This window comes from Arvicola amphibius, chromosome 3 (genome assembly GCF_903992535.2).
Source record: "Arvicola amphibius chromosome 3, mArvAmp1.2, whole genome shotgun sequence".
Lineage (NCBI taxonomy): Eukaryota > Metazoa > Chordata > Mammalia > Rodentia > Cricetidae > Arvicola > Arvicola amphibius.
In genome coordinates, this window is record NC_052049.1 from 123670850 (window position 1) to 123697728 (window position 26879).

General features: G+C 38.7%; 1 protein-coding gene across 2 annotated transcripts in view; it reads right to left on the minus strand.

The window, feature by feature from the left end:
* The window catches only part of Scaper (S-phase cyclin A associated protein in the ER), a 378485-nt gene that overhangs the window by 39785 nt on the left and 311821 nt on the right, over window positions 1-26879 (minus strand). For both annotated transcript variants that reach the window (XM_038323850.2, XM_038323851.2), the window contains exons 26-27: window positions 11780-12012; window positions 7792-7947 (exon numbers count right to left, since the gene is read on the minus strand). In XM_038323850.2, the coding sequence (XP_038179778.1) occupies window positions 7792-7947; window positions 11780-12012 (389 nt within the window). The remainder of the gene's footprint in view (window positions 1-7791; window positions 7948-11779; window positions 12013-26879) is intronic.

Genomic DNA, 26879 nt, shown 5'->3' on the forward strand with positions numbered 1-26879 from the left:
CTGTAACTCACTTTGTAGACAAGGCTAGCCTCGAACTCACAGAGATCCACCTGCCTCTGCCTCCTGAGTGCTGGGATTAAAGGCATGTGCCACCATGCCAGTCCCAACACTGCTTTACAGGAGTGTATAATTAGGCAAAAAAGCATCAGTTAGCATAGGCATGAATCATAGGCCATCCATTACATGTCTGGCCTCAACTAGCCTAAACCAGCAGTAGAGAGGTGCAGTTCCAGACTCTGCAGCTCCTTCCCTCCCATTTGTTCCTAGTTTGTCTGTGTTCATCTTCCTGGCTTACAGTAGCCATGCTTCCCTTCCATAGGGCTGAGGACCATCTAGACTATTCTCATAGCATCTGGGATTTTGCTTCATTCATCTGTTACTTCTAGAATCTCTGAGGCATCTTGTGGAACTTCAATTTCAGTACTGAAACCGTGCACAGTGTTGGTGTGGAGTGAATTAAGGCTGTGCCTGCCCTGGTGATGGATGCGAACTTCACTGAACAAGAAGTGAATTATTTCTCAGCAGAATTCCAACTTTTGGCTCTTAGACACTGGGATATTCCAAGACAGGCAATACTCATCTAGTGACATCATCATTTACCAGGCTTTGTGTGAACACAAAATGAATGATGCTCTCTTGGGTACTCTGCTCAAAAGCCAAAGTGCCTGTGCTCCAATACAATGAACCAAAAGGCAAGGAAGACCTGGCCCTTAAACTGGAGGAGGCTGCAGTCCAGTAATGGTGGGTCTGTCGGCTACCTATTGCTGGTAGAACAAACTGCCACAACCTATTGGCAGCAAACAACATAAATGTAGCATTTTATAGTCCTGGAGGTTGTACTAAAGACATTGCCACACAGTTTGTGTTCCCTCAGGGGTGCAGGGCAGAGGGGTGCTTCCTGACCTTTCACAGACTGCAGATCACACTCAGACCTCTCTAAGGACCACAGTGCACCATCTTCACATCTTTTTAACACACACACTACATTGTATTTAGTGTCAGATGCCAGCTTTGGGCTTTCTGGTGTAGAGTCCTTGCTGGGGGTTTTGAGCTTCTTCAGATGGCGGTTAGTCTCTGGCTAAGCCCAGGAAGTGGAGGAGTGAAGAACAAAAGACCCAGTACAATCCTGGGAAAACAAGGTGACTGGAAGGGGAAAGAGATGCTTCCAGGGAGAGAAGGCAGCTCAGGGTGACTGACTGGTACTAGCCCCAGATCTTGGAAGTGCACAACAGGGATGTGGTACAGCAAACAACAATGGCTCTCACCTGAGACACTTGGACCTCCATAGTTTCAATTTTTGTACTGAAAACAGAAAAGGGTCCTCGTTTTGGCTAGTCTTTCCTTTCTGATTTTCAGCTGGGCCACAGAGGATCTGCCATAGCCTCTTCTGCCTTGCTTAGTAAAGGATGAGTAACTGGGGAAGAAAACTGTCCTAATGGGACTCTATGATAACGACAGCCATTTCTCACAGAGCTTTCTGTCTCCCATTCTTGCTTTTTTAATCCATACTTCATAGAGTATGAAAATTTTTTTTCTTTACAAGTCATTCTCTTTAAACACCTCCAATTGGTTTCCATCAAGCTTAGAATAGAACTCAAGTTTCCTGTTTTTCTTTTTCTTTTTTCGGTTTTTCTAGGTCAGGTTCCTCTGTGTATCCTTGATTATTCTAGAACTTGCTCTGTAGACCAGGCTGGCTTCAAACTCATAGAGATCTACCTGCCTCTGTCTCCCAAGTGCTGGGACTAAAGGCGTGCGCCACCATGCCTGGCAAAACTCAGATTTCTTATGTGTGTCTTCCCTCATTTCCTAGGCTGGACTTCCTCTCCTATCACTTTCTTCCTCATCTAATTCAGCACCCACCAGTTTTGTTTCTGGGACACAGAAAACCAGACAGAACCTTACCATTCTTTTCAACTAGAATATTCTTCCCTTGGATTCTTCCCATGGCTGGCTCCTTCGAAGATACAATTTCATTACCCTAGAGAAGCCTCCTCTGACAGACATGTGAGTAAGAACTCAGATGGCCTCTAGTTTTCAAGTCTCCTGAGGGCCTAGGCATTGTGCAATAAAGATCACTCATCCTTCTCTGTACCTTGACAGAACCTCTCACCTACAAACTCTGTGAGACTTTGGGGTAATCTGCTACACTGCCACAGTAGCCAACTGGAATAGGGAGAAGAAAATCAAGGAAATGTGAGGTTACAGACATTCAGGGAGAAAGGCAGGATCAGCTCATTCTGTATGATAGCAAGGAATGAGCAGGACTACCATAGGCAGCAGCCTGCTGTGAGGAGACACTCTGTAAGCTGCAGAAATCCATCAGTGGTACAACTGGCCCTGTAGTAAGTAATAAGCCCCATGCCATTAGATGTACCCAAATAGAAAATGGTAAGATCATTAAAAAGATTCAAACCTTATTGCAAGATTGGGTGATTTTAAGGTTTTTTCAATCAATAAAATATAGATTACCTGAGGTATGCAGAGAAATGGTCAATCATAATAAGTCTGGAGCTGGATCCTCAAAGGCTTGGAACCATACACACACACACACACACACACACACACACACACACACACACACACACACTTCTTTTCCCATCTGTCTTTTGCTTTAGATATTAATGGTCACACCTACTTTCTTCTCTCCAATACATCATTCATATGGTACTTGTTAATGCTTCAAAATTTGGTTTTTAACAGGCCATGTTTCTGCTCAAAGGCTATTAATGGCACGATTGTCTCCACAACATACTAGAAAATAATATATATTTTTACACTTTAGCCTTGCCATCATCTGGGAAGAATTACAATCACCACCAAACATGTCAAAGTTCAGCTAACTGTATTTTTTACTCATGTTTTTCTGCTTTTATGTCTTTGGTTATGTTATTTTTTTGTCTATCTTTACCTCAACTCTATATGTCTATTACTACCTTATTACCAACTCTTATTATTATCATTTTTTTGGTACTGGACTAATTTTTAGGTACTCCAGAAAATATCTAGCTCTTATAAACTCAGAGTGACCTTTCCATCTTCTGAAATCTACTGACAATGGTGATGATAGTGGCCAACATTTATTAAGCATTTACATGTGCGGACAGCCTGCTAAGTACTTGTATGTACTACACTCTAACTTCTTTCTCACCATCTTTTATCATGGATATTTGTATATGTTTCTTCTTTTTCCTCCTAACTTACCAGGTCTATAAGAGTCCTGAGTCATTTCTGCTCTTTCCCAAGTCTAGCATAGAACCTGGCATGGAACAAGTGCTACATAAATATTTGTTCAATGAATGAATGGATAGGTAGGGAGGCGGAATTAAAAGTTTACCTTTGTTTGAACAAATGGTTTGGAAGCATCCTTAAACACTTGAGAAGTACTCATTTATATCCACATAATTAATGGGCTAAATTATAAATCATTCTGATCTTTTTATGACATGGGCTTTCAGACTTTGGCTACAACATATTTTGTTAGTGCAGTTTGGGTATGAAAATGGAAAACATATTACATGTAGCAACAAAATTCCTTTTTATAAAATGATTTTTAAATTCCAATGTCTTCTCTAGCCAATCGTTATCAGCCATGTCTTACTTCTCTTCCCTCAGAAGTGAAAGTTTTGCAAGGTTATAACATTAATATATGTGACTGTTACTCTCGACCTGCTGCTTCTTGATCCTCTGCTGCCTCTACTGCATAACTGTAGTTACAGTTCTGCAGAATGAGTGCCATCCAGGGCTGACTGTCATTTACAAACACTCTTAGCTCTGCTGAGGAGTCCACACCTTAGAGGAGGCTGAGCCCAGCTGGTTATGGTTTGGGTGCCACCATGAGACCTAAAACTATCCTTTTCTTTTTTACTTCTTGTAAGACCAAGAATGGAAAACTGATAGTCATAAAGGCCAGAAATAAGCATTTTGAAAATCCTATTACATATGGCTCAGTTTTGTTTAAGTGAGTAAGAATTGTAGTTTGTGAACAATTTTAATTTAAAATTCTGTAGTAATTCTAAACTAAGCCAATTCTTTTATCACATTTTCACTTTTACTTAAGTAAATACACATTCATTGTTCAAAATTAAGCCTAGTATAGAAACCGTGGGCTCACTCTTCCCTCCCCCACACTGAAGCATAGATTAACAGCACAAATTCTGACACCCTAACTGTCTTTTAGAACAGCTAGGTAAAAATTAGAAGATTAAGGGCACAATAGGAGAGGACTCCAAAAGCGGACCTGCTCAATCTCCATTACAAAAGCCAGGCTGCTGGCAGACTGCAGCGTGTTTACTCAAAGCCTATGCTATCAATTAGTCTGCTTAATTATCTCAGGCTCTGCCAGTCCGAGAGGCGATTCTTAAAGGCCTCAAGGCTCTTCTTTGTCTTTTACTCTGGCTACTCACAAAAGAGCTTTAAGGACAAACTTTACTTGACTTTCTGGATCTAGCTAGTCTCTTGCAGCCAAAACAGGTATTATGTGAATTATTACAATAAAGCAAAGCCACAGGCCCTACTTCTTGAGACAGGTCTGTAAGGTAGCATAGAAATTCTAATGTATGTAACAAAATGCTTGGACGGGCTGCTCTAGTTCATCTTTAGAAATAAACTGTCTATGAAGACAGGAGAACAGCACAAATGACCTGTAAACATTAAATGTGAACACACCTGAGTGGCAGACTACTCCCTGCACTGGCTGTGGTTCTCAGGAAATGGTGGGAGACTGAAGAAGGACAAGACTAGTTGGGGATTATTTTTCCGACTTTGAGAATAGTAGCTTATGTAAACTCTACTAGAATTTCCTAGGTAAATCATATCACAGAACCACCTGGACTTATTTTTACTTACAGAATAATCTACTTTTGCAATAAGTCCTGTTAATAGAAATTTGCTAAACATAAAGTTGGAAAAAGAAATTATATTGGGGGAATTAAGAATTTTTACTCTTAGAAAGAGCAAATTACTTATCAAACTACTTAACCTTCCCTAATTTGGAGACTGTAACATTTACTGCTCAACAATTGCAAGTCAGAAGCCTGGGGGTTCAGCTAGATTCTTTATCTCATATCCCATATCATGAAGCCCTTTGCTATCTTATTTGTTCTACCTCCTCTTAATATATTTGCTCCTCTCTACTTTCACTGGGTCTAGAGGCACTCAATATTATTCATGTGAACCATGATAAAGTCTCTTTGCTAATCCTTTGGCTGCATCCATCTCTACATTTTTTAGGAGTGCTCCATCTGGAATAGAAATTTGATCCTGTCCAAACAAGCCAGTGGCAGTAGGCCCCTGTTTTCCTTTGAGCCTCATAAGAGCTAACATTTAAGGAGCTCAGTCAATGGCCCCTTACTCTTCATAGTCACAAAGGACATCAAATCGAACACAAAACACTATGTAGTTTTAAATATCCATGTATTTTGGCTTGGGCTGCTCCCAAAGCAGATCTTTAAACAAGGATATGGGTATAACTACATTCTTGTGTGTGTGAGAAGGTAGGGCAGGTGAAAAAGGTGAACAAGAAATTATGGATGAATACGCTATTGCCGGGAACCTTGTGAGACCATAGTGAAAATATCTCAGAATCGTTCCACTGAGGGACAGGAAAGCTGGAGTATCATTCACTAGCTTCCTGTTGGAGGGTCACTCCTGTGTGTGTGTTTGTTCCCCTGATCTTTGGCAGAGAACATCCTTAGGTGGAGAAATAGGACTGTCAGGCAGGCAAAGGCGGCAATTCTGTCTGCTTTACCATATACTGCAGTGCATTTTCCTTCTACTTGTCTGGCGCACTTGAAGAGTCAGCCTACTGACAGGGTGAGGTGGGCTACTACATCTTTTGATCTCGGCATTGGAGAGGCAGAGGTAGACCAATCTCTGTGAATTTGAGGCCAGCCTGAGCTATAGAAGGAGTTCCAGGCCAGAGGGGCAACAAAGTGAGACTTAGTCTCAGCCTGCTGAAGTGTTTAACTTCCTCTTGGGTGCTTTCCTTCCTCTGTGTACAGTCTCTATAACTGCAGTGATTAGTTTGTATGTCTAACTGCACATGTTAATAGATGTGCTAACCTTCTGAATATTAATTACATCAAGTGTAGAGATGGAAGCACCCAGGTTAAAACCTTGAGTCCTAATTCAGTTCAGTTTGGCTCAGTTCTTTCCCTATTGAAATGAGATGGTAAGACCTTTAGATTTCTTTCAAGTGCCACAGACTTTAGATGACTGAAATTGTGTAACACAAGGTAAAGACCACAATTACACACCAACCGCATATACTTACCTTGGTGATGGTCATTTAAATTCAGAATGAGCACAGGCAACATAGACAAAATGCTGGCAAGTTTGCAATACTGTGCATTGCAGATAAGAGTCAGGACCCGAAGGGGTTTGTTGTCTGAGAGAACAGCAGGTAGGAACTAAGTGCGCAGAGTGGTGCCTGAAACTGGTGTCAATGCGCAGACAGAGCTGTTCCTGCCCAGACTCTTCCCAGTGTTGTAGCAACTATTTCCTGATTCTAGTCTCAGAAAGGCAGGCTTTGTCTACATTCCTGGATAGAAAGTAACTATGTGAGACATTCAACACAGGTTATCTTTGCTTTCCTGAAGTCTCAGACAGTTTTAATCTTCCTATGAATGTCACAGAGGTGAGGGACTGGGTCAGAGTAAGGAAGATTAGGTGGGTTTAGGGATCCTATTTGCAATGGACTAAACCAATGTTCATTTTAGAGGAAATGCTTTTCTCACAAAACTCTGTGCCCACTTGCATTCCGTGTACCATGGATGCAGGTGGCGCAGATTTCTTTAAGAGGCTAGATTTTATAAACTTCAAATAACTTGTTTTCTTTATGAAAAACCTTTAAAATATACAGTGTAAGAAAATATGAAATACAACTAAGCACTGTTTAGATTTTAATTTTAAGTAAACTACTTTACTGAATGTCTTTGCTATGCTTCAGGGATGTATCATATTCCTATCAAAACACCAAGTCACTATTGTGGATGACTCACACTCAGGAGATTCTCTGCCCTTTCTGGAGAACTGTGACTTTTTAATTAATTAATTTTGTGTGTGTGTGTGTGTGTGTGTGTGTGTGTGTGTGTCCTGAGCACATGCATGCAACAATGCACACATGGAAGTCAGAAAACAAGTTTGGTTATCAGTTCTCTCCTTCGACCCTGATTGGGGGAATCAAAGTCAGGCCATCAGGCTTGTGTGGGTTTTAACCCCTGAACCACCCTGTTGGCCTGGGAATGATCATTTCTGAGGACACCTTACAGGGCAGTGCTCAAGTCCACAGTAGTTTCTGGCACGTTGCTTTCATTGCAGCCATGAGTTAGAAGTGCCTCCAGGGAGCTACTGTTGTTGGATGATTCTTTTGCTTCGGTACTTTGTTGGAAGGAAAAGTAGAGAAAATAAAGTTTAGGAGATTAACTAAAAGGAGGTGAAGGCAGCACGATTTCTTGCTGGTGAACTGTGCTGTTCTGGGCTGATGGCCTGATTTGGCTTGATATATGATTTGTCACAGACTAACTGACTGCCAGAGAAGCACTTGACACCTCTGGATCTCAGCAGAAGAGGAAGTGGAAGATTCGCGTCTTTAGACAGTCAAGTTCATGACACCAGTGAGAAAGCAGACTTTGGCAGGAATATGTATTCCACCCTATGAAAAATGCAACCCATGTCTCAATGTACAAAACCAATGACAAGGGAAAGAGAGGGGATGAGCTGAGTGAGTAATGCACAGCAGTGAAATTCAAAGATAGGCAAAACTTAAGAGATGCTCCAACATGCGAGTCTTACCTTCCAGTCACAGCAAAGCATAGGGTACACATCCCACGTAAGAATCCTGTGGCATGCTGCAGAAATGTGGCCATCTTGGGATTCTCATCCACTGGGCCTTGCACTGAGAGGAAGCAGCTATGCAGTCTGTCAATCAGACCCATGTTCACCACATAGCTAGTGAGAGAGAACAGTATGTCTCAATCTGCACAGGTGACAATGTCTTCATTTTCCATGATAAATCTGACCACATCCAGGTTTGGATCCCTCAACATGCAGACAGAACATAGGTTTGAATAAAGCAATTTGTGAACCAACAGTCTAGGATTTGGCATGAAAGAATCGGCTATTCTCTAACTACTGTAAGAATCTGATGACAGGTAAAACCATTTGTAATGAGCTTGCAGTCTTTTTCCCCCCTTCAAACAGGGTTTCTCTGTGTAACCTTGGCTGTCCTGGAACTTGTTCTCTAGACCAGACTGGCCTTGAACTCATAGAGATCCACCTGCCTCTGCCTCCAGAGTGCTGGGATTAAAGGCATGTGCCACCACCACCTGGCTACAGTCCTATCAAGTAGTACTTTTTTAAGGATTAAGGAACCAAATTCACCACAACATAGGGGGTTAGAAGACAAAATGATGCTTTCCAGATACACTTTGAAAGATTGAAAGATTAATTTATTCTTTGATAATCACACACACACACACAGCATTCTGGTCTCACTGATCACCTCACAATTTCTTATCTTCTTCTTTCAATATCCCCCCCCCCCCAGTCATGTGTTTTGTTTTGTGGTCTGCTGTGGGACAATGGTCTGTACCCTGTCATTTATATTTTAAATAAATGCTGATTGGTCAGGCAGGAAGTAGAAGCGGGGCAACAAGAATTCTGGGAAGAGGGAAGTGCATTCTGCAGTCGTGACCCAGCCTCAGAGGAAGCAAGATGTGACTGCCTCGCCAAAAAAGGTACCAAGCCACGTGGCTAACTAAGACAAGAATTATGGGTTAATGTAAGTTATAAGAATTAGATAATAAGAAGCCTGAGTTACTGGGCCAATCAGCTTACAACAAATATAGACCTCTGTGTGATTTCTTTGGGGCTATATGACTGCAGAATCAGGCAGGACAGAAAACTCAGTTAACGGTGATCCACGGAGTCTCCTCTTTACTTGTAGGTTTCCTGTGTTTGGAACACTACTGAGTAAACTGCTGCCTTTGGTGTTTCCCTCTGTTTTCCTCTAGTACTTTCAGAGTTTCAGGCACTAGTTAAGGTCTCTGGTCAAATTTAAGTTGGATATAATAGTCCTGCAGTTTTACATTATTGTTTTGGGAGTTCCTGGAGATCTAGCATAGATAAATTCGTAGGTGTCTAATTTCCTATATTAATTCCTTTCAATTTCAATTTGTTACAGTGGTTTCTGTTTTATACAATAAATTCTGATTGACAGAATGCTGATGAGCAATGCTCCGCCTCACAAATGGAAAGTACAATATAAATGAAGATAATAATTACTTACCATTGATACCTATGGCAATTACAAAAGCAAGGATATGGAAAATGAGAACTCTAAGGTTTTGATGATAGAAATAGAAAATTATACAGTTACTATAGAAAACAGTGTGGTGTTATCTGGTAAAGATGAATATTCATTTATCTTCTCACCCACAAATTCCTCCTGTAAGCACATGGCCTTCAAACTCATAAAACATAACATGTCTGTGAAGTTTAAGGCTCCATTTGTTTAGTGAATAGTCAAAGGAGGAATTATTTTCCTATGGGAATGGGTAAATAAATATTATGGACTTACTCATAGAGCAGAACAGGTAAAATTATCAACAATAGAACATATTGAATTTAATTGCATCAAATAATTGTCAAAATACTATTGGTGTGGGAGGTCCTTCTGTACATGTGTTGCTTTTATTGGTTAATGAATAAAGAAGCTTCCTTGGCTTGTGATAGGGCAGAGTAGAGCTAGGTGGGGAAAACAAAACTGAATGCTGGGAGAAAGGTGGCAGAGCCAGTGAGAAGCCATATAGCCACTGGAGAAAGATGCACGGAACCTTGCCAGTAAGCCATAGCCTCATGGCGATATACAGATGAATAGAAATGGGTTAATTTAAGATATAAGAGTTAGCCAGAAATATGCTTAAGCTATTGGCCAAACAGTATCGCAATTAATACAGATTTCTGTGTGATTATTTTGGGTCTGGGAAGCCAGGAATGAATGAGCAGCCTCCCCCAACATACTATGAGTATTTACATAAAACTTTAAAGTAAAATATATAGTTTATTATATTTAACATGTTCATACAGACACACAGAACAGGCATGGAAATGATGTATGTCAGCTCCAACATAATGATGTAGGTTTCAGAAGAGAGCAAATGGAGTAAAAGGAATGACAGTAAGGATGGAGTCCTAGCTGTGCCGTTTGTTTTCTTCATAATAAGAAAAAAAAACCCAAATCTGAGATTTAGAGAGAAAAATAGTTACCAACTGTTAGAACACAGTATCTACAATATTGTTTTTGTGCACATTGATGTATTTAAAAAATAATAGACCATATAAACACTGAAAAAAGATACATTCATGCCTGTTCTGTGCAGGTAAGGAGAAAGAGACGTATGTCAGGGTTTGCTCTAGAGTACTGAGCTTGTCAATCATCTTTTAAAAGCCATACCAGTTATCTGCTTTGACAAAAGAACACTGCTACTTTCCTCCCACCATCCCTTTTTCCTTTAGGAAGGATTTGCAACTGAAGTTATACATGTGAAAAAGCGCTCTTTCTAGAAGGGGGACTGTAACTGCACTGAAGCATTAGGCTGGGCCTTCTGCCTCATCACAGTCAAGGTGTGTGACTAAACTGTCTGGCTGATAGGAATGCAGGGCTGCTGCATCGCAGGATAGCCTAACGGAGAATGCTGGGACACAATGACATTCATCAGCAGGGACAGCTAAGTCCTACACTGACCAAAAGGACATGAGAAAATTGAATGGGATCAAGAAACTGAGAGAAAGGGCAGGGAGGGTAAAAGTCAAGTGTTCTAAGATTAACGGCTGTGGACGCAAAGCGCCTGGTGCTCTCTGGCAATAAACAGACTCGGGAAAGTGGGCAGGCAGATGGAAGGGTAAGTGAAGGAAGTAATCAAGAGTAAGGGACATGCTGAATGAAACAACTCTTAAAAAGCAGGACAAGAAGTCGGGGAATTAAGAGTTGTGAAAGAAACAAATGCAGAGGAGGGCATTTTCTTTCTCTTATTAACCTACCATAAGTTTCAGAGAGCAACAAATTGCAGGGATTTAGCATCCAAAGACCAGTGCAGACCACAGAAGTCCTGCTGACTGGTGGAGCAGTAACTGATTAACACCAGATGGAACCCTGCTGGGAAATTAAACATTCTACCTGATTCAAGATTCACAAGGGGAAAAAAGTTCAGATGCTAAAGTGAGAGTAAATTTCCCTGGAGCAAAGGAGACCTTTGAAGGAAGCAGGGCAGGCCGCGAACAGGTGTCAGAAACTGCCACATTTGTGTGGAGTAAAGCGTACAGCTGCCGAGTCTAACTAGATGTGAGCTCCAGTCTCCGCTCTCCTCCCTACTCTTTAACTCATTACATAACCATGGTCAAAGCACTTAACCTCCTTGAACAATTTCCTCATCTAGCCGAAATTAGAAGCTGTATTCTTCGAGGGCTGCAAAGACTCCAGCATCCTCCCGTGAGAAGAGCTCCATAAATGGTACCTCTTGTTCTAGGAAGTCTGAATGCATGTGGGACCGGGGGGCTCAGACGCTTCTGAGTAGAAGGCTGCTATTGAGAGCTGTGGGATCTGGCACATTTGAGAGTGGCAGCTGACCTCTATTTGCTTTGCCTTCTTTTTGCACAGACTCTACCAAGAATTTATGGACAGAGTTGCAAGAACTACAACTGCATCAAAGTTCCTAAGTTCAAATCATTATAATATTTTTAAGCAAAACAACTTTTTAAAAAAGAAATGTAGCAATTTTACCTGATAAGGTCTTGAACTCGACTGTTAAAAGCATCACCTTGTGAGGGTTTGTTTTTCATTTCCTGTGTTGGTATTTTTGGTGTAGCTGGCCGGCTGTTTCCATCTGGTCGGTTGGCAATCAGACAGCTAAAAACCACAGCACCAGCTCTGAGAAGTCCAGTTGTCAATCCTTCAAAAACTTGTTTATTTGTATTTCTTCCCAAAACAGCATTATTTTCATCTGGAACGTGAACCTGGAAATGAAAAACAGTGAGTGTGCTTCAGTGAAGCCATGAAAACAAGACAGAGACGATCTGGAACATTTCTAGAATCATAAACAATTTCTGAAAATTTACTCAAGGCAATGAGATATTCAAGTGTGTTGGCTCTGAGTGACCAGTTCAAATCCCAGTTTTGCCTTTTTTTGGTCAGGTGACATTGAGGACTTTATTTTTTTTCCTAAATTCTAACTTTTCATCTATAAAACCAGGATAATGACATGTCTACATTATAGGTTTCTGAGAGGCTAAATGAGCTAATGAACATAAAATGCTTAGGCATGGAGCTAGTGCTAAATTAACTACATTAAAGTTTTGTATGAACTAAAGTTTATACATTTCTACACATGAGAATGGATCTTAAAAATGCCTAATCTAAATATTCTATTAGGATAAAATTTACATTTATTACTATAATATGGAAAAAAGTTCTTTTTCTAACACACAGGGTCACATTGTGTGGATCCTCAAACCCTTCCCCTTTCTTTGGAGACAGGGTCTCTCACTGGATGTAAGCGTCCAAGGTTTTGCCTGTCTCTGATGCCCATCTTGCCACTAGTAAGATTACAGGCATGCACTGCACCTGCCTTTTTATGTGATGCTGGTGATGCAAACTCAAGTTCTCGTTCTTGGGAGGCCAACGCTTGCTCCTCCATGATGATTTTCATTTAACTAATTTTATCTTTAATTCTGTGAAACTGCATGTTTTTAAAGAAGAATTCATTTTAAAGAAGATTTTTTCCTTCATATCTTACATGACCTCTGCTTCTTCTGAGTTCTCTCTATATATTTTATATTGGAGACTTTCCTTAAACATAGTAATCTTGAGGGTTTTTTCTTTTGTTTTTAAAGATACTAAAGATTCAATTCATGTCCAGGTAAATCATTTAGCATATACAGACTGGATCCAGCAAAAAAATCTGTGTTACAAGATTTGTCTGACAAGCTTCAATATGATTGATTAGGGAGAGACCCAGTTTCCTCCCCAGTGGAAGACACCAACTATTAATATTTTTAAGTCTATTTTTTTGGGTTATTCAGTTTCACTATACATAATTTTGTATTCTTCAAACCTTAAGTGTGTAACAAGGTGCCCAAAAGGCAGAGGTTCCAAGTCCAAGTGTCACTGATCAGGGTGAAGGTTTTTAATGAGTCGTTCATATTTCTGTATGGCTGGTTAAGTTTCCACGTCATGAATAATTGGTTCAATTTTTTTGTGTGAGGGCTGGAGAGGGACAAATACTTGGATATACTCAAAGCAGGTGAGACCTCAGACATATATAGCATCTAAAACCATCTCTTTAAAATATTTTTATAGGCCGGGTGGTGATGGCACACGCCTTTAATCCCAGCACTTTGAAGGCAGAGGCAGGTGGATCTCTGTGAGTTCGAGGGAAGCCTGGTCTACAAGAGCTAGTTCCAGGACAGGCTCTAAAGCTACAGAGAGACCTTGTCTTGAAAAAAAATTACATATATATATATATAAACATACATATATATAAGATTATATATATATATATGAGATTGTTTGCAACACTCATTTTCAAGCCTTTTAGGGTTTGGTAGCACATATTTTCTTCTGGCATTCTTCCTGCTTGTTTAAATTTTAACTTTTAGCTACATTTCAATTATCTGTTCTCCAAATTAAATGTTCTCCTTTTCTTTCAAAAGGAGGTAAATACATCATTTAATTTGTTCTTTAGCAGATTATTGTATTTACTTACTATAAAGTTATTGGGTCTTTAGACAGAATGTAATTTGTATGTTTGATCACTAAATTTTAAAGTTAACTCACCAGAGATAAAACTTTCTGGTTCTTTCAAATACTATAGAAGAATATGAGTGATCCATTTTTGGTTAATGTTAGACACTTTTAGTCTTTACCAATTTTCATATTTTTCAACAAGATTATACTGTTTTCATCATAAAATGTTTAAAATAAAGCACTATTCATGAATGAAGGTGTTTTTTAAAGAAACCATTTGATCACCTAGAAGTGTTTTATCTAGACAATTCTATCTTTTAAGAATACCGTCATAAAATCTAGAGGAAAAAAGAATTTTGAGATATAAAATTAATGGTTCTTATCTATATGATAAGTTGTCTCACCCATAAAAAAACCTACTTATCCACATGATTGAGGGACAGAGCAAGTGTTCTGCTCACCCTTGAGTTTTTATTTGTTTCTTTGTTTTTTCCCTTATGAGGGTTGTATCTACAAAGGCAGTTTGTAACAATAACAAGAAAGTAACAACACAGAAGAAGGATAAAAAGTAATACCTACTGGGGTTTTCAATTTAGGCAATATCCTTGGATCACCCATTTCATGTAAGTTTTACAGATTAAGGAATCAAATTCCAGAGATTTCAAGCAACAGACCCAGATTTCACAGTTATTTCATAGAAGAGTGGGGCCTTGACCTTGGTCTGTTCTATTCTAAAGTCCATGGTGTGCTTTCCTGATCAAGCACTCACTCCTCCTCCATATCAGGCATCTCTGATGCAGTATGGCCTTCTAAATATTTGTTTTCATTTAAAGGGAGTTGATTATAAGTGGTTAATGGTCACAGTCAATCTCTTTAAAAAAAGGGGGGGATATAATATAGAAATGGATACTTTGGTTTATTGATTTAAAGTTAAGGTCAATTTTGTTATATGTATATTTCTACTCTTGTTTAAGGTGTTATATTTATACAGCTCATTTAAAAATGTAATGTATAATTAAGAAATACAGATTAATAGATAGTCATCTATAATAGTCAAACTTTTAGTCATGTTAGGTACACTGTTTGTTTATATATAGATATATTTCAATTAGATAGATAACCTTCAAACACTTCAAAGACCTATAAAATACAGCATCTAAAATGTTTTAAGAACTTAGATACTTAGACTTTTCTCAACAGTGAGACATGTCTGCTTCTGGAAGCACCAGTTACTTCAGAGAGGTTGATGGGCATTGAAGAAACTCATTATGGAATTTTCCTCCAATGTGACAAACCTAGTCATTTGCATAACAAATTGCTCTTGCTTGGGCTGCTTGTCATGTTGTATAAATTGTACATGAACTTGCTAAAAGAAGGTAAGACAATCCTTCAGGGTTCCTGCCTCATGAAAGAGTCTACCAGACATTCTGCAGGACATAGAAGAAAGTTACTGACAAACAGCTAATATAAGTAAAAGTCTTTCAAATTTCCTGCTTCATAGAGAAGCCTGCTGGATATTATGGGTCTGTATTCTGAAGATGGATGCTCCAATGTTACAGAAGAAATTTGGGTGTCTGTCCAGACAGTGAGATGTCTCTGTTAATTCTATAGTTTTGGAATTTTATTACAATGTACTTCCCGTTTACTTGGGTAACATTATAGCCTTCTGGGATCTTTGATGGAGTTGAAGACAGATATAGTTCTCCTTAGTTATGATAAGAGATAAATTAGATGTAAAACTTTAGACTCACAAAGATAAAATAGATGATAGAATATTTTCTTTAATTTTGCCAGATACAAATAGACTAAATATTGTGATTCTTGCTTGATAATTGGTTTGTTCTATGTAATTTTACTATGTTAAAGTTAAAATTTTCCATTTTATTTAGACAAAAAAGGAGAGATGATGTGGGATGTCCTTATGTACACATGTTGTTTTTATTGGTTAATGAATAAAGTTGTTTTGGCCAATGGCTTAGCAGAGAAAAGCCAGGTGGAAAATCCAAACAGAGACAGAGAGAGTAGGCAGAGTTGGAGAGACTCCATGTAGCTGCCAAAGGAGTAACATGCTGCATCAGTAAGCCACAGCCTCGTGTTAATATACAGATGAGTAGAAATGGGTTAATTTAAGATGTAGAATCTAGCTAGGACTACGCCTAAGCCACTGGTTAAACAGTGTTGTAGTTAATATGGTTTCTGTGTGTTTACTGGGGTCTGGGTGACAGGGAAACAAAAGTGCAGTCTCCATTTACACATCTCTTTATTGAAGACTTTGAGAAACTTTGTCTCTAGGGGACAGAAGTGAACTGGTCACAGGCCAAACAAACACTGCTTCATTGATGTCTCTTAAAACCCAATGGATTCTGCAAGAGCTTTATACTGGCTAAAGAAAAAAACAAAACAAAACAAAAACCAACAGTAAATGGCTGTGGTGGTAATACTGGCTGAAATTCTAATCTCATTGTCCAGAAGCTATAAATGTGGTTTGGGAAACAAATGTTTCTTCATTTGCCTAAAAAAAGAAAGAAAGAAGGAAAGAAAGAAAAAAAAAAGAAAGAAAAACAGTAAAATGTTATGTAAATCAGGTTTATTCTCATGCTACTCCTATATTCTTTTCCCATAGCTGACAGCTTCTGGATTTTAGAAGTATCATCTGACAGCTTCTGGATTTTAGAAGTATCATTTTTCTTCAAGGTGTCCTAATGTAAATACAAAGAAAGCAGTCTCCTTTGTGAGGCTTGCTGGGATGAACTCTGGGACCTCAGGTCAGACTCTACAGAATTCAATACATAAGACAGTATATGACTTATGAGCAGGTGTCAGTGCTCTTCAAATCCAATCCAGTTTTTGCATATGTCCCCCTCCCTCCACCCCATTCTCTATTTTCCTCCTTCAAGTACTGGCCCTTTTATCGATGAAAACTGTATTAGCTGCTTTTATGTCAACTCGACACAAGCTGGAGTCATTTTAGAAGAGGACCCCCAATATGGACTGTGCCTCCACCAGACTGGCCTGCAGGTCATTCTCTTAATCAGTGATTGATGTGGCAGGGGCTTGCCCATCAGGGGTGATGCTACCTCTCTGCAGGTATTCCTTGGGTGTATAAGAAAGTAGGATGAGTTGCACTTCCCTGATGACTAAGGATGTTGAGCATTTCCTTAAATGTCTTCCTGTCATCTGAATTTTTTGTTGTTGAGAATTTTCTGTTTAGACCTGTTCCCTATTTTTAAATTGGATTATTTAGTATTTTGATGTCTAGTTTCTTGAATTATTTCTAGAGAGTAGTTCTCTGTCAGATGTGGGGTTAGTGAAGATCTTTATCTATTCTGTAGGCTGCCATTTTGTCTTATTGAACCATGTCCTTTGCCTTACAGAAGCTACTCAGTTTCAGGAGATCCCATTTATTAATTGTTGCTCTCAGTGTCTGTGTTACTGATGTTATACTTAGGAAGTGGTCTCCTGTGCCTATGCATTCAAGTCTATTTCTTATTTTCTCTTCTACCAGGTTCAGTGTAACTGATTTGTGTTGAGGTCTTTGGTCCACTTGGACTTGTGTTTTGTGCATGACAGTAGATATGGATCTATTTGCATTCTTCTACATGTTGACATCCAGTTAAGCCAGAATCATTTGTTAAAGATGCTTTTTTTTCCATTGTACAATTTTGGCTTCTTTGTCAAAAATCACGAGTTCAGAGGTGTGTGGATTAATGTCACAGATTTCTATTTCTATTTGATTCCATTGGTCCACGTGTCTGTTTTTATGCCAATACCAAGCTGTTTTCATTACTATAGCTCTACAGTAATAAAATATAGAGCTTGAAGTCAGAAATGATGTGGCCTCCAGAAGATCTTTTATTGTATTTATTGTACAGGATTATTTTAGTTATCCTAGGCTTTTTGTTTTCCATATGAAGTTGAGTATTGTTCTTTCGGGTTTGTGAAGAATTGTGTTTGGATTTTAATGGGGATTGCACTGAAACTGTAGATTGCCACTTTTACTATGTTGATCCTACCAATTCAAGAGCATGGGAGATCTTTCAATTTTCTAATATCTTCTTTAGTTTCTTTCTTCAAATACTTAAAGTTCTTGTCGTATAGGTCTTTCACTTGTTTGATTAGAGTTACCCCAAGATATCTTACATTATTTGTGGCTATTAAAAAGGGTGATGTTTTTCTGATTTCTTTCTCAGCCTGTTTATCATTTATATATAGGAAGGCTACTGATTTTTTTTTAGTTAATTTTGTATCTAGCCACATTACTGAAAGTGTTTATCAGCTGCAGGAGTTCCCTGGTAGAATTTTTTTGGGTCACTTATGTATACTACCATATCATTTGCCAATAGCAAAAGTTTGACTTCTTCCTTTCTATGTGTATTCCCTTGATCTTTTGTTGTCTTACTGCTCTAGCTAGAACTTCGAGTACTATATTGAACAGATATGGAGAGCGCAGACAGGCTTGTCTTGTCCCTGATTTTAGTAGAATCACTTTGAGTTTCTCTCCATTTAGTTTGGTGTTGGCTTGCGATATATATCCTTTATTATGTTTAGGTATGTTCCCTGTATCCCTGATATCTCCAAGACCTTTATCATGAAGGGGTGTTGGATTTTATCAAAGGCTTTTTCAACATCTAATGAGATTATCATGTTGATTTCTTCTTTCTATTTTTTTATATACAGATTTTCGTATGTTGAACCATCCCTGCATCTCTTGGATTAATCTTACCTGATCAATGTGGATGATTTTTTTTTGATGGGTTGTTGGATTCCATTTGCCAGTATTTTATGGAACTCAAAATGACTCTGAGATACCATCTTACACCTGTCAGAATGGCTAAGATCAAAAAACTTATGACAGCTTATGTTAGAGAGGATGTGGAGTAAGAGGAACACTCCTCCACTGCTGGTGGGAGTATAAACTTGTACAGCCACTTTGGAAATCAGTAAGGCAGTTTCTCAGAAAACTGGGAACAAATCTACTCAAGATGCAGCAATACTAATCTTGGGCATATACCCAAAGGAAACTCAATCATATTACAAGGCCACTTGCTCAGTTATTTTCATAGTAGCATTATTCATAAAAGTCAGAACCTGAAAACAACCTAGATGCCCCTCAACCAAATAATGGATAAAGAGAATGCACATTTACATAATGGAGTATTACTCAGCTGTAAAAAACAATGACATTATGAAATCTGCAGGCAAATGTATGGAACAAGAAAACAATCATCTGGAGTGAGGTAACCTAGATCAAGAAATACAAACATGGTATATACTCACTTATAAGTGGACATTAGATATAAAAGAAAGAATAACTAGGCTATAATACACAGCCCCAGAGAAGCCAGGTAATAAGGAGGACCCTTATTAAGACAGACATGCATGAATCACCTTAGGAAGAGGAAATAGATAAAATCTCCTGGGTAAACTGGGGGTCAGTGGGGGAAAGAGGGGAGATGATGGGGTATGAGAACATGGGAGAACGAGATGGTCAAATTGGGGGAGGTACAGAGAGGGAGAGCAAGGAAGAGATATCTTGATAGAGGGAGATATTATGGGGTTAGGAAGAAACCTGGTGCTAGGGAAATTCCTAGGAATCCATAAAGATGACTCCAACTAAAACTCCTAACAATAGTGGAGAGGGTGCCTGAACTGGCCTTCTCTTGTGATCTGATTGGTGACTACCCAAACTGTCATCATAGAACTTTCATCCAAACTGATGGAAGCAGATTCGGAGATCCACACTCAAGCACTGGCCTGAACTCCTGGAGACTAGTCAAAGAGAGGGAGGAGGGATTATGTAAGCAAAGTGAGGACAAGATCACGATGGGGAAACCAATAGAGATAGCTGACCCAAGCTAGTAGGAGCTCATGGACTCTGGACTGACAGCTGGGGAGTCTGCATGGGACCGAACTAGGCCCTCTGAATGTGGGTGACAGTTGTGTAGCTTGGTTTATTTGTGGTACTCCTGGCAGTGGGACCAGGATTTATCCCTGATACATGAACTGACTTCTTGGAGCCCATCCCCTATAGTGTGATGCCTTGCTCAGCCTTGATGCAGTGAAGAGGGACTTGGTCCTGCATCAACTCGATATGACACCCCATGGGAGGCCTTACCCTCTCTGAGGAGCTGATGGGGGTTAGGGAGCAGTGGAAGGGAGTGGGAGCAGGAGAGGGAGGGAGAATTGTGGTTGGCATGTAAAATGAAAGAGAGAGAGAGAGAGAGAGAGAGAGAGAGAGAGAGAGAGAGAGAGAGAGAGAGAGAGAGAGAGAGAAAAGCAGGATGAGCAAGCAATGAGAGCAATCTAGTAAGTAGAACTTCTCCATGGGCTCTGCTTGAGTTCCTGCCCTGAGTTCCCTCAGTGATAATGCTACCGGATATATAAGCCAATTCAAATATATCCTTTCTTCTCCAGGTTGGTTATGGTGTTTTATCACAGCAATAGAAACCTTAACTAAGAGTAGTGTTCTTCTCTTTGTAATGTTTTGTTAAGTCATTTTATTCAAATACTCAAAGACATTTTCTTTCTCCCTCTGGATAAATCTGTCCTCTCTCCTGGTTCCAAATATGACAATGTTTTTTTTTTTTTTTTTTTAAACAGAAACAGTATTTCAACTAGGAAAAAACATCAAAATTTCCAGAATAAAGACAAGGAGAGGCCTAGCTTCAGTGGCACAAGATGATTCTTTATAAAGTTGTCCAAAACAAGTTTTGATAAAAAGAACAAACAAGTGGAACTCTATGGAAAAGGTGCACACACTGCCGAGGACAACCATTCACAGCAGCGCTACTGCTCCATTTCTATGTGGGTGAGGCTGTCACCTGCAGAGATGATGTAAGCAGCTTGTTCTCTTGGGATACCTTTACTAGCTGAAGTATGCAATTACAGAGTCCTGCTATCTGCCATTAAGCCTAGATTATCTAGTTGAGACAGGATCAAGTCCCTCCCCACTGCATCAAGGCTGAGCAAGACATCCCACCATAGGGGATGGGCTCCAAAAAGCCAGTTTATGCACTATGATTAATACTTCAATTTGAATTCCTGCAAAGCAGTCAGACCAGGGCAATACTGAAAATTTCCCTGTCCCACCACACTGCTGTTCAGGGCTCTGTATATTGCACACCTGAGTTACTTAGGTGTGGAACACATCCCATTCTGGGGGTGGGTAATCTGTTGTGGGCAGAGAAAGGTTACCTGCTTACAGCTGACTACTCCCCCATTGCTGTATAGACAGTCTTGTCTGGGGAAAAAGCTATTTGGCTTTTGGCCTTTCTGAAACTGTTACTCTTCTTTTTTCTTTTCTTTCTTTCTTTTTTTTTTTTTTTTTTTTTTTTTGGTTTTTCAAGACAGGGTTTCTCTGCAGCTTTTTTAGAGCCTGTCCTGGAACTAGCTCTTGTAGACCAGGCTGGCCTCGAACTCACAGAGATCCGCCTGCCTCTGCCTCCCGAGTGCTGGGATTAAAGGCATGCGCCACCACCGCCCGGTGAAACTGTTACTCTTAAGCAGAATCCTAAAACCATTCTTTTTCAACATATGAAAATTTATTCCTTAGTGTACTTTACTTTTGTCTTTCTTCCATGCATTCCTTTTGATTGAACCATGGGTCCTGTACTGAGTCATCCCACTTCTCTTTAGTATATGTATTTTAGATTACTCTGGTGTGGTTATTATTTTACTTCTAATAGCAGCAAATTATAAGTGATTTCTCTTCAACATATTTTTTACTGGAATGTATACATTATACATAGTGATTTTCATAAAATATTTTCATATAAGTTTAACAATATATACTTTGATCATGTTTGTTCCCCATACCACTTCTTTTCTCCTTCTTCTACTTCATTCCTAGTCGTGTTAATATTTTTATGTCCTGTATGCATAAATGATTTTAGGTATCTATAAAATTTAGGCCCCACAAACAAGAGAAAAGAAGCAATAAATCATTTAAAATAAACATTTATGTATTTGTATATATATATGTGCATACACATGCACATTCTTGTTATGACACATAAGTGACATTCAGAGGACAACCTGTCAGAGTCAGTCCTCCCTCTCCACCATGTGAGTCCCAACTCAGGATGTCAGGTTTGGCAATAAATACCTTTATCCACTGAGACACCTCACCCACCCAGTATTTATCTTTCTCAGTATGACTTATTTTACTTTATATGATAATCTTCAATTATATCTATTTTCCTTTAAATGGAATAATTTCATTCTAGTTTATGAATGAATAAATTGCCATTGTACAAATATACCAGTTTCCCTAGCTACTTGATAGTGAACACTGAATTGGCTCCAAATTTTGGCTACAGTGAATAGTGCTCTAACAGGACAGACGTGCGTCTTTGTCTGTACTTAGACAATTAAGAGTTCTCTGGGTACATACCCAGGAGTAGTACTCAGTCACATGGACATTCTATTTTCAGCTTTTTGAAGATTTCCACAATGGCTGAATTAACTTACATTCCTACTAACAGTGTATAAGGCTCATTTCAACTTTGAAAGCATCTGCCATTTGTTTTGTTAATGATAGCCATTCCAAATGAAATCTCAGAGTAGCTTTAAACTGAATTTCTCTCTTGGCTAAGGTTATTAAACATTTCTTTCATGCTTATTGGCCATTTGTATATCATCTTTTGAAAGCTGTTTTATTAGCTCACTTATTGACTGGATTGTGTTTCTTTTTTTGGAATTTTCTTTTTGGAATTCTTTATATATCAGAAGTAGAGCTAACACTTTTTTCCTGCAGGGTCGTTTTTTGTTTTTAAAATTTTTGTACAAGACTGTTTCCTGAACTGTGCATAAACTTTTGAATATAATATAATCCCATTTGTCAATTTTGGGTTTTATTTCCGAGCCTCTGGAATCCCTTGGAGAAAGTCCTTTCCTATTCCTCTTTTAGAGTTTCCCTAATAGTTTCAGGTCTTACATTTGAAGTTTTTGGTCAATTCTCATCTAATTTTTGTGCAAGGGATGAGATAGAGCCCTAGTTAAATTTCTCTCCATGTAGACATTCCAATTTTTCCACTACCATTTGTAGAAGAGGCAACCTTTTGTCCAATGTGTTTTGACATCTGTCTAAAATCAGGTGGTTGTAGCTGTGTGGGTTTGTAAGTTGGTCTTTTATTCCACTGAATTATGTGTCTTTTAAAAATGAAAACAATTTTAATTTATTGTGTGTGGATGTGCATGTGTGTGTGAATGTAAGAGTGAGTGTGCTCTGATAACATGTGTAAAAATCAGAAGACAACTTTCAGGAGTTTGGTTCTCATCTTCTACCTTGTTTGAGGCAGGGTCTCTTCTCTTTTGGCAATGGCCAGTGTACTCAGACTAGCTTCCAGCTGATTCTCTTGTTTTTTCCTCCCATCTTCTGGTAGGTAGAAGTGCAGAGATTATAGATGGTCACAACATCTAGCTTTACACATGGATTTCAGGAAGGACTGAGGCCACTGGGCTAAGCAGCAAGCACTTTGTCCTGCTGATCTATTTTCCTGGCCCACTGTGTCTGTTTTTATGACAGTACCATTTCTTTTGGTTACTACAGCTCTGTAGAAAACCTTGCTTAGCTGTTTCTGGGTCTTCTGTGCTTTCATATGAATTTTAGGATTGTTTGACTATTTCTGTGAAGAAAGTCATTGAAATTTTGATGGAGGATTACACTGGGTTTAAAGATTGCTTTTGCTAATACAGCCATTTCACAATATGAATTTTGCTGATTCAAGACTATGGGAAGTCTTTCCATCTATTTTCTTTTTTTTTGTTTTTTTGTTTTTTTTTTTGTTTTTCGAGACAGGGTTTCCCTGTAGTTTCTAGAGCCTGTCCTGGAGCTAGCTCTTGTAGACCAGGCTGGCCTCGAACTCAGAAATCCGCCTGCCTCTGCCTCCCGAGTGCTGGGATTAAAGGCGTGCGCCACCACCGCCCGGCTCCATCTATTTTCATCTTCTATTTCTTCAGCATTTTAAAGTGTTTGTAGTATAGGTCTTTGACATCCCTGGTTATGTTTATTCCAAAGTCTTTTTAAAGCTACTGTGCATAGGTTGTTTTCCTGATTTTGATCTCAACATGTTTACTGTAGTCAGACAGGGACTATTGCCTGATTTTGTATCCAGTGCCTTTAAAGTGTTTATTAGGTCTAAAAATTCTCTGGTAGAATCATGTGTGTGTGTGTGTGTGTGTGTGTGTGTGTGCGTGCGCATGTGCGTGTGTGTGTATTCTTCTTACAATCAATCTCTTCCTCTCAACATTATTTGATCTTAAAATCTGTTGGAATTTCACATAATTTTACGTATAGAGAAAAACATAAAATAAAAACTTCTCAATTTTAATTTTGGGAAATCAAGGTACAAAGGAGAAACTTCTCCAAGGATCTAGAAACTAATCGGGACTCTGATAGCTGCAAAGTGTAGGTTCTTAAACCCTACTCTAAGAACTGAGAAAGGAAGTCTCAGCCATGATGGTTCCTGTAGCTTATCCTCCCAAATATTACAGGTTCGTTCACATCAGTCTGCTATTCCAACTACAGAGTGCTCACCAGCTACTTACTGGAGATAGCCAACCCCACTTCAGACAATGCCCTGATGACTTGGCTGTTGTTGGTTTCTCCCCTCATTTGTGATCACCAGAACAAGGTTTCCTTTGAGAACTATGCAGATTTTAAAACAGGTCTCCTTAGAATTGCCTTGGTTTCACCATGTTTCTTACATAATAGTTTTCAATCCCTTCATCATCCAGACAATTCTATTCTGCAGTTATCTTGTTCTCAATACTGTTTAACTATATATCACACAACATTAGCTTTTGTCCAGTTTCCACCCCAGAAAGTCATAATACACTCTGGACACATTGAATTCACAGGCATCTTAAAATCCCCACATAAAGACACCCTTAGCCTTAAGTCTTTTCCCACTGGTGCAACAGAAAAAATAGTTATTCTCACAACCTGCTTCTTGTATTAAGTGTTGGCTGTTTCAACTTAAACCACTCCACTGTGACTATTACATATTTTGGTTCCCTTTGCTAAGGTTGTTATCTCAGTTGTATACAGATTTGCTATGTCTGCCTTCTATACCTCTCATAACTGGATCCAATGAACACAAGGATTAAACGTTCTGAATCCATACAGCTACCAAAACCACAATGGAGTATATTTGGCCAAAACAATGTTTATTATTTTTTAGACATATGACCTATGCCATTTGTAAAACAAGCGTCACTGGGGCTAATATGGTAGGCAGAATAAAAGAGAGCAGTATTTGTGTGCCACTATACCCGGTGAATATCTGTGACTGTGAAACACCTGATCTCCTAGCATGAAAATGAGAAATGTCTAAATCAATTATTTAGCATTTTACAGCAAATAATATCCTTTCTGCTCAGTTACTAAAGATCTTGTAAAGAGGAACAATCTTTAACTACAAAAGGCTCTTCTGGCACCAATCAGGTTCTCTTCCATTGTTTAAGTTATACTTTACTTAACTAATTTATTCTACTTTTAAATGCAATATAATCATTTCTGCTTCCCTCTCCTCCTCCAATCCTTCTCATTACCATCTCTCAAATTCATGTCTCATTTCCTTTAATTATCATTACACATCTTTATCTACAGAAATGAATAAAAATATAAATATAATTGCTGAGACTGTTTAGTGTTGCTTGTATGTATATCTTTTTAGGGCTGATTACTTGAAACTAGGCAACCAATTTGGGGCATATCTCGGAGGAAGACTAATTTTTCCTGTCTCTGCAGCTCTTAATTGTCTACAGTGCTTCCAAAACAGCACTGCTTTCTTTCCAGGTGCAAAATCCAGAAAACTGAGCCCCATCCCATATCCAATTAAAAATTAGTATCAAGTACACATTCTAAAATTTTTCTCTTACTAATATTTGTTAATAAGTCAAAACAAACACCATTATTTAAAATAATGAGTGGTTCCTAATTAACATCAACTGTTAATATTATTGTAAGTAGGAGCAATTTCCAATATGTATGTCTTCTTAAACCAATTCACCTATTACTAAAACTAAGAATTAAGAGTTAGTAGTGTTGATTTTTTTTTTTTAGACCATGGTGGTAAGCTAGATATTTTTCAACCCCTTCTTTGGCACAAAGCACTTACTCTCACAGGCAAAGTGACCATTTCCCTTCTCTCAGACTACTGGAGTACTCTTTGAATCTTCTAATACACTTCAGTATAAGTGAGTTATGTCACAACATTTTCAGTAGTATCTTACTATATCTAGGATTAAAGTCCAAAATCCTTAACTTAGTCTACAGAGTCCAGTGTGCTCTATTTCCCATCTATCCCACTTGCCTCAATTGACTCCTTCCTTGTTCACTACTTGTGCACGAGTATTGAGCCTCAATACCCCTCTTTGATGCACCCAACTGTTTGACGCATAGGAGTTGCTCCCACTGCGTAGCTCAGTTTCAACCTCTGAAGCTTTGTTCCATTAATACTCATCCTTCAGGATTTATTTTTGAAAAGCACTTATTCAGAGAAGCCTTTGTGATGCTCCTGATTGACTCAGACTCTGTTTATGCTCTGCTAGGATCTTATATTTCTTCTCTATAGCACATATCACATAAGTTTAATTGCATGGTCCTTTTTCTTGGAAAATATAAGCTCTGTGATGATTAGGACAGATATGCATTTCCACCATGGATCATCACTTCCTACCTAGATCAGGCTTCCTTGTAGACTATCAGTGCTTAATAAACATCTTCCAAGAACCAACAATCTAAGTAACACTATCATCTATTGTCATTTTAAATGTTTTAGAAAAGAGAAGTAATTTGTTAAGACTTAGATGTTATTTAACCATAGAGTTGGAATTTGAACCTTGGTAGTTTTGAATTCAGAATCTTAATTACATTACTTTTTGAAGGGTATGTGGTACTTCTCAGGAAGCATTTTCTCTCATGATCATTTTTAAAGAAACAAGTATTTTCAAATAGCTCAATTTCTAGCTGACATCTAAAGGACTACCTACAACAGCCTAGTGAATGGCAAAAGGACAATGTCATAGTAAAAAGAGCACAACCCTAAACTCCATTTGCTGTGATGTAAATGTTAGAAAAGAAATGAGGAACAATGAGGAAAATATATGTGCATGTTATATGAAATGCTGGCCT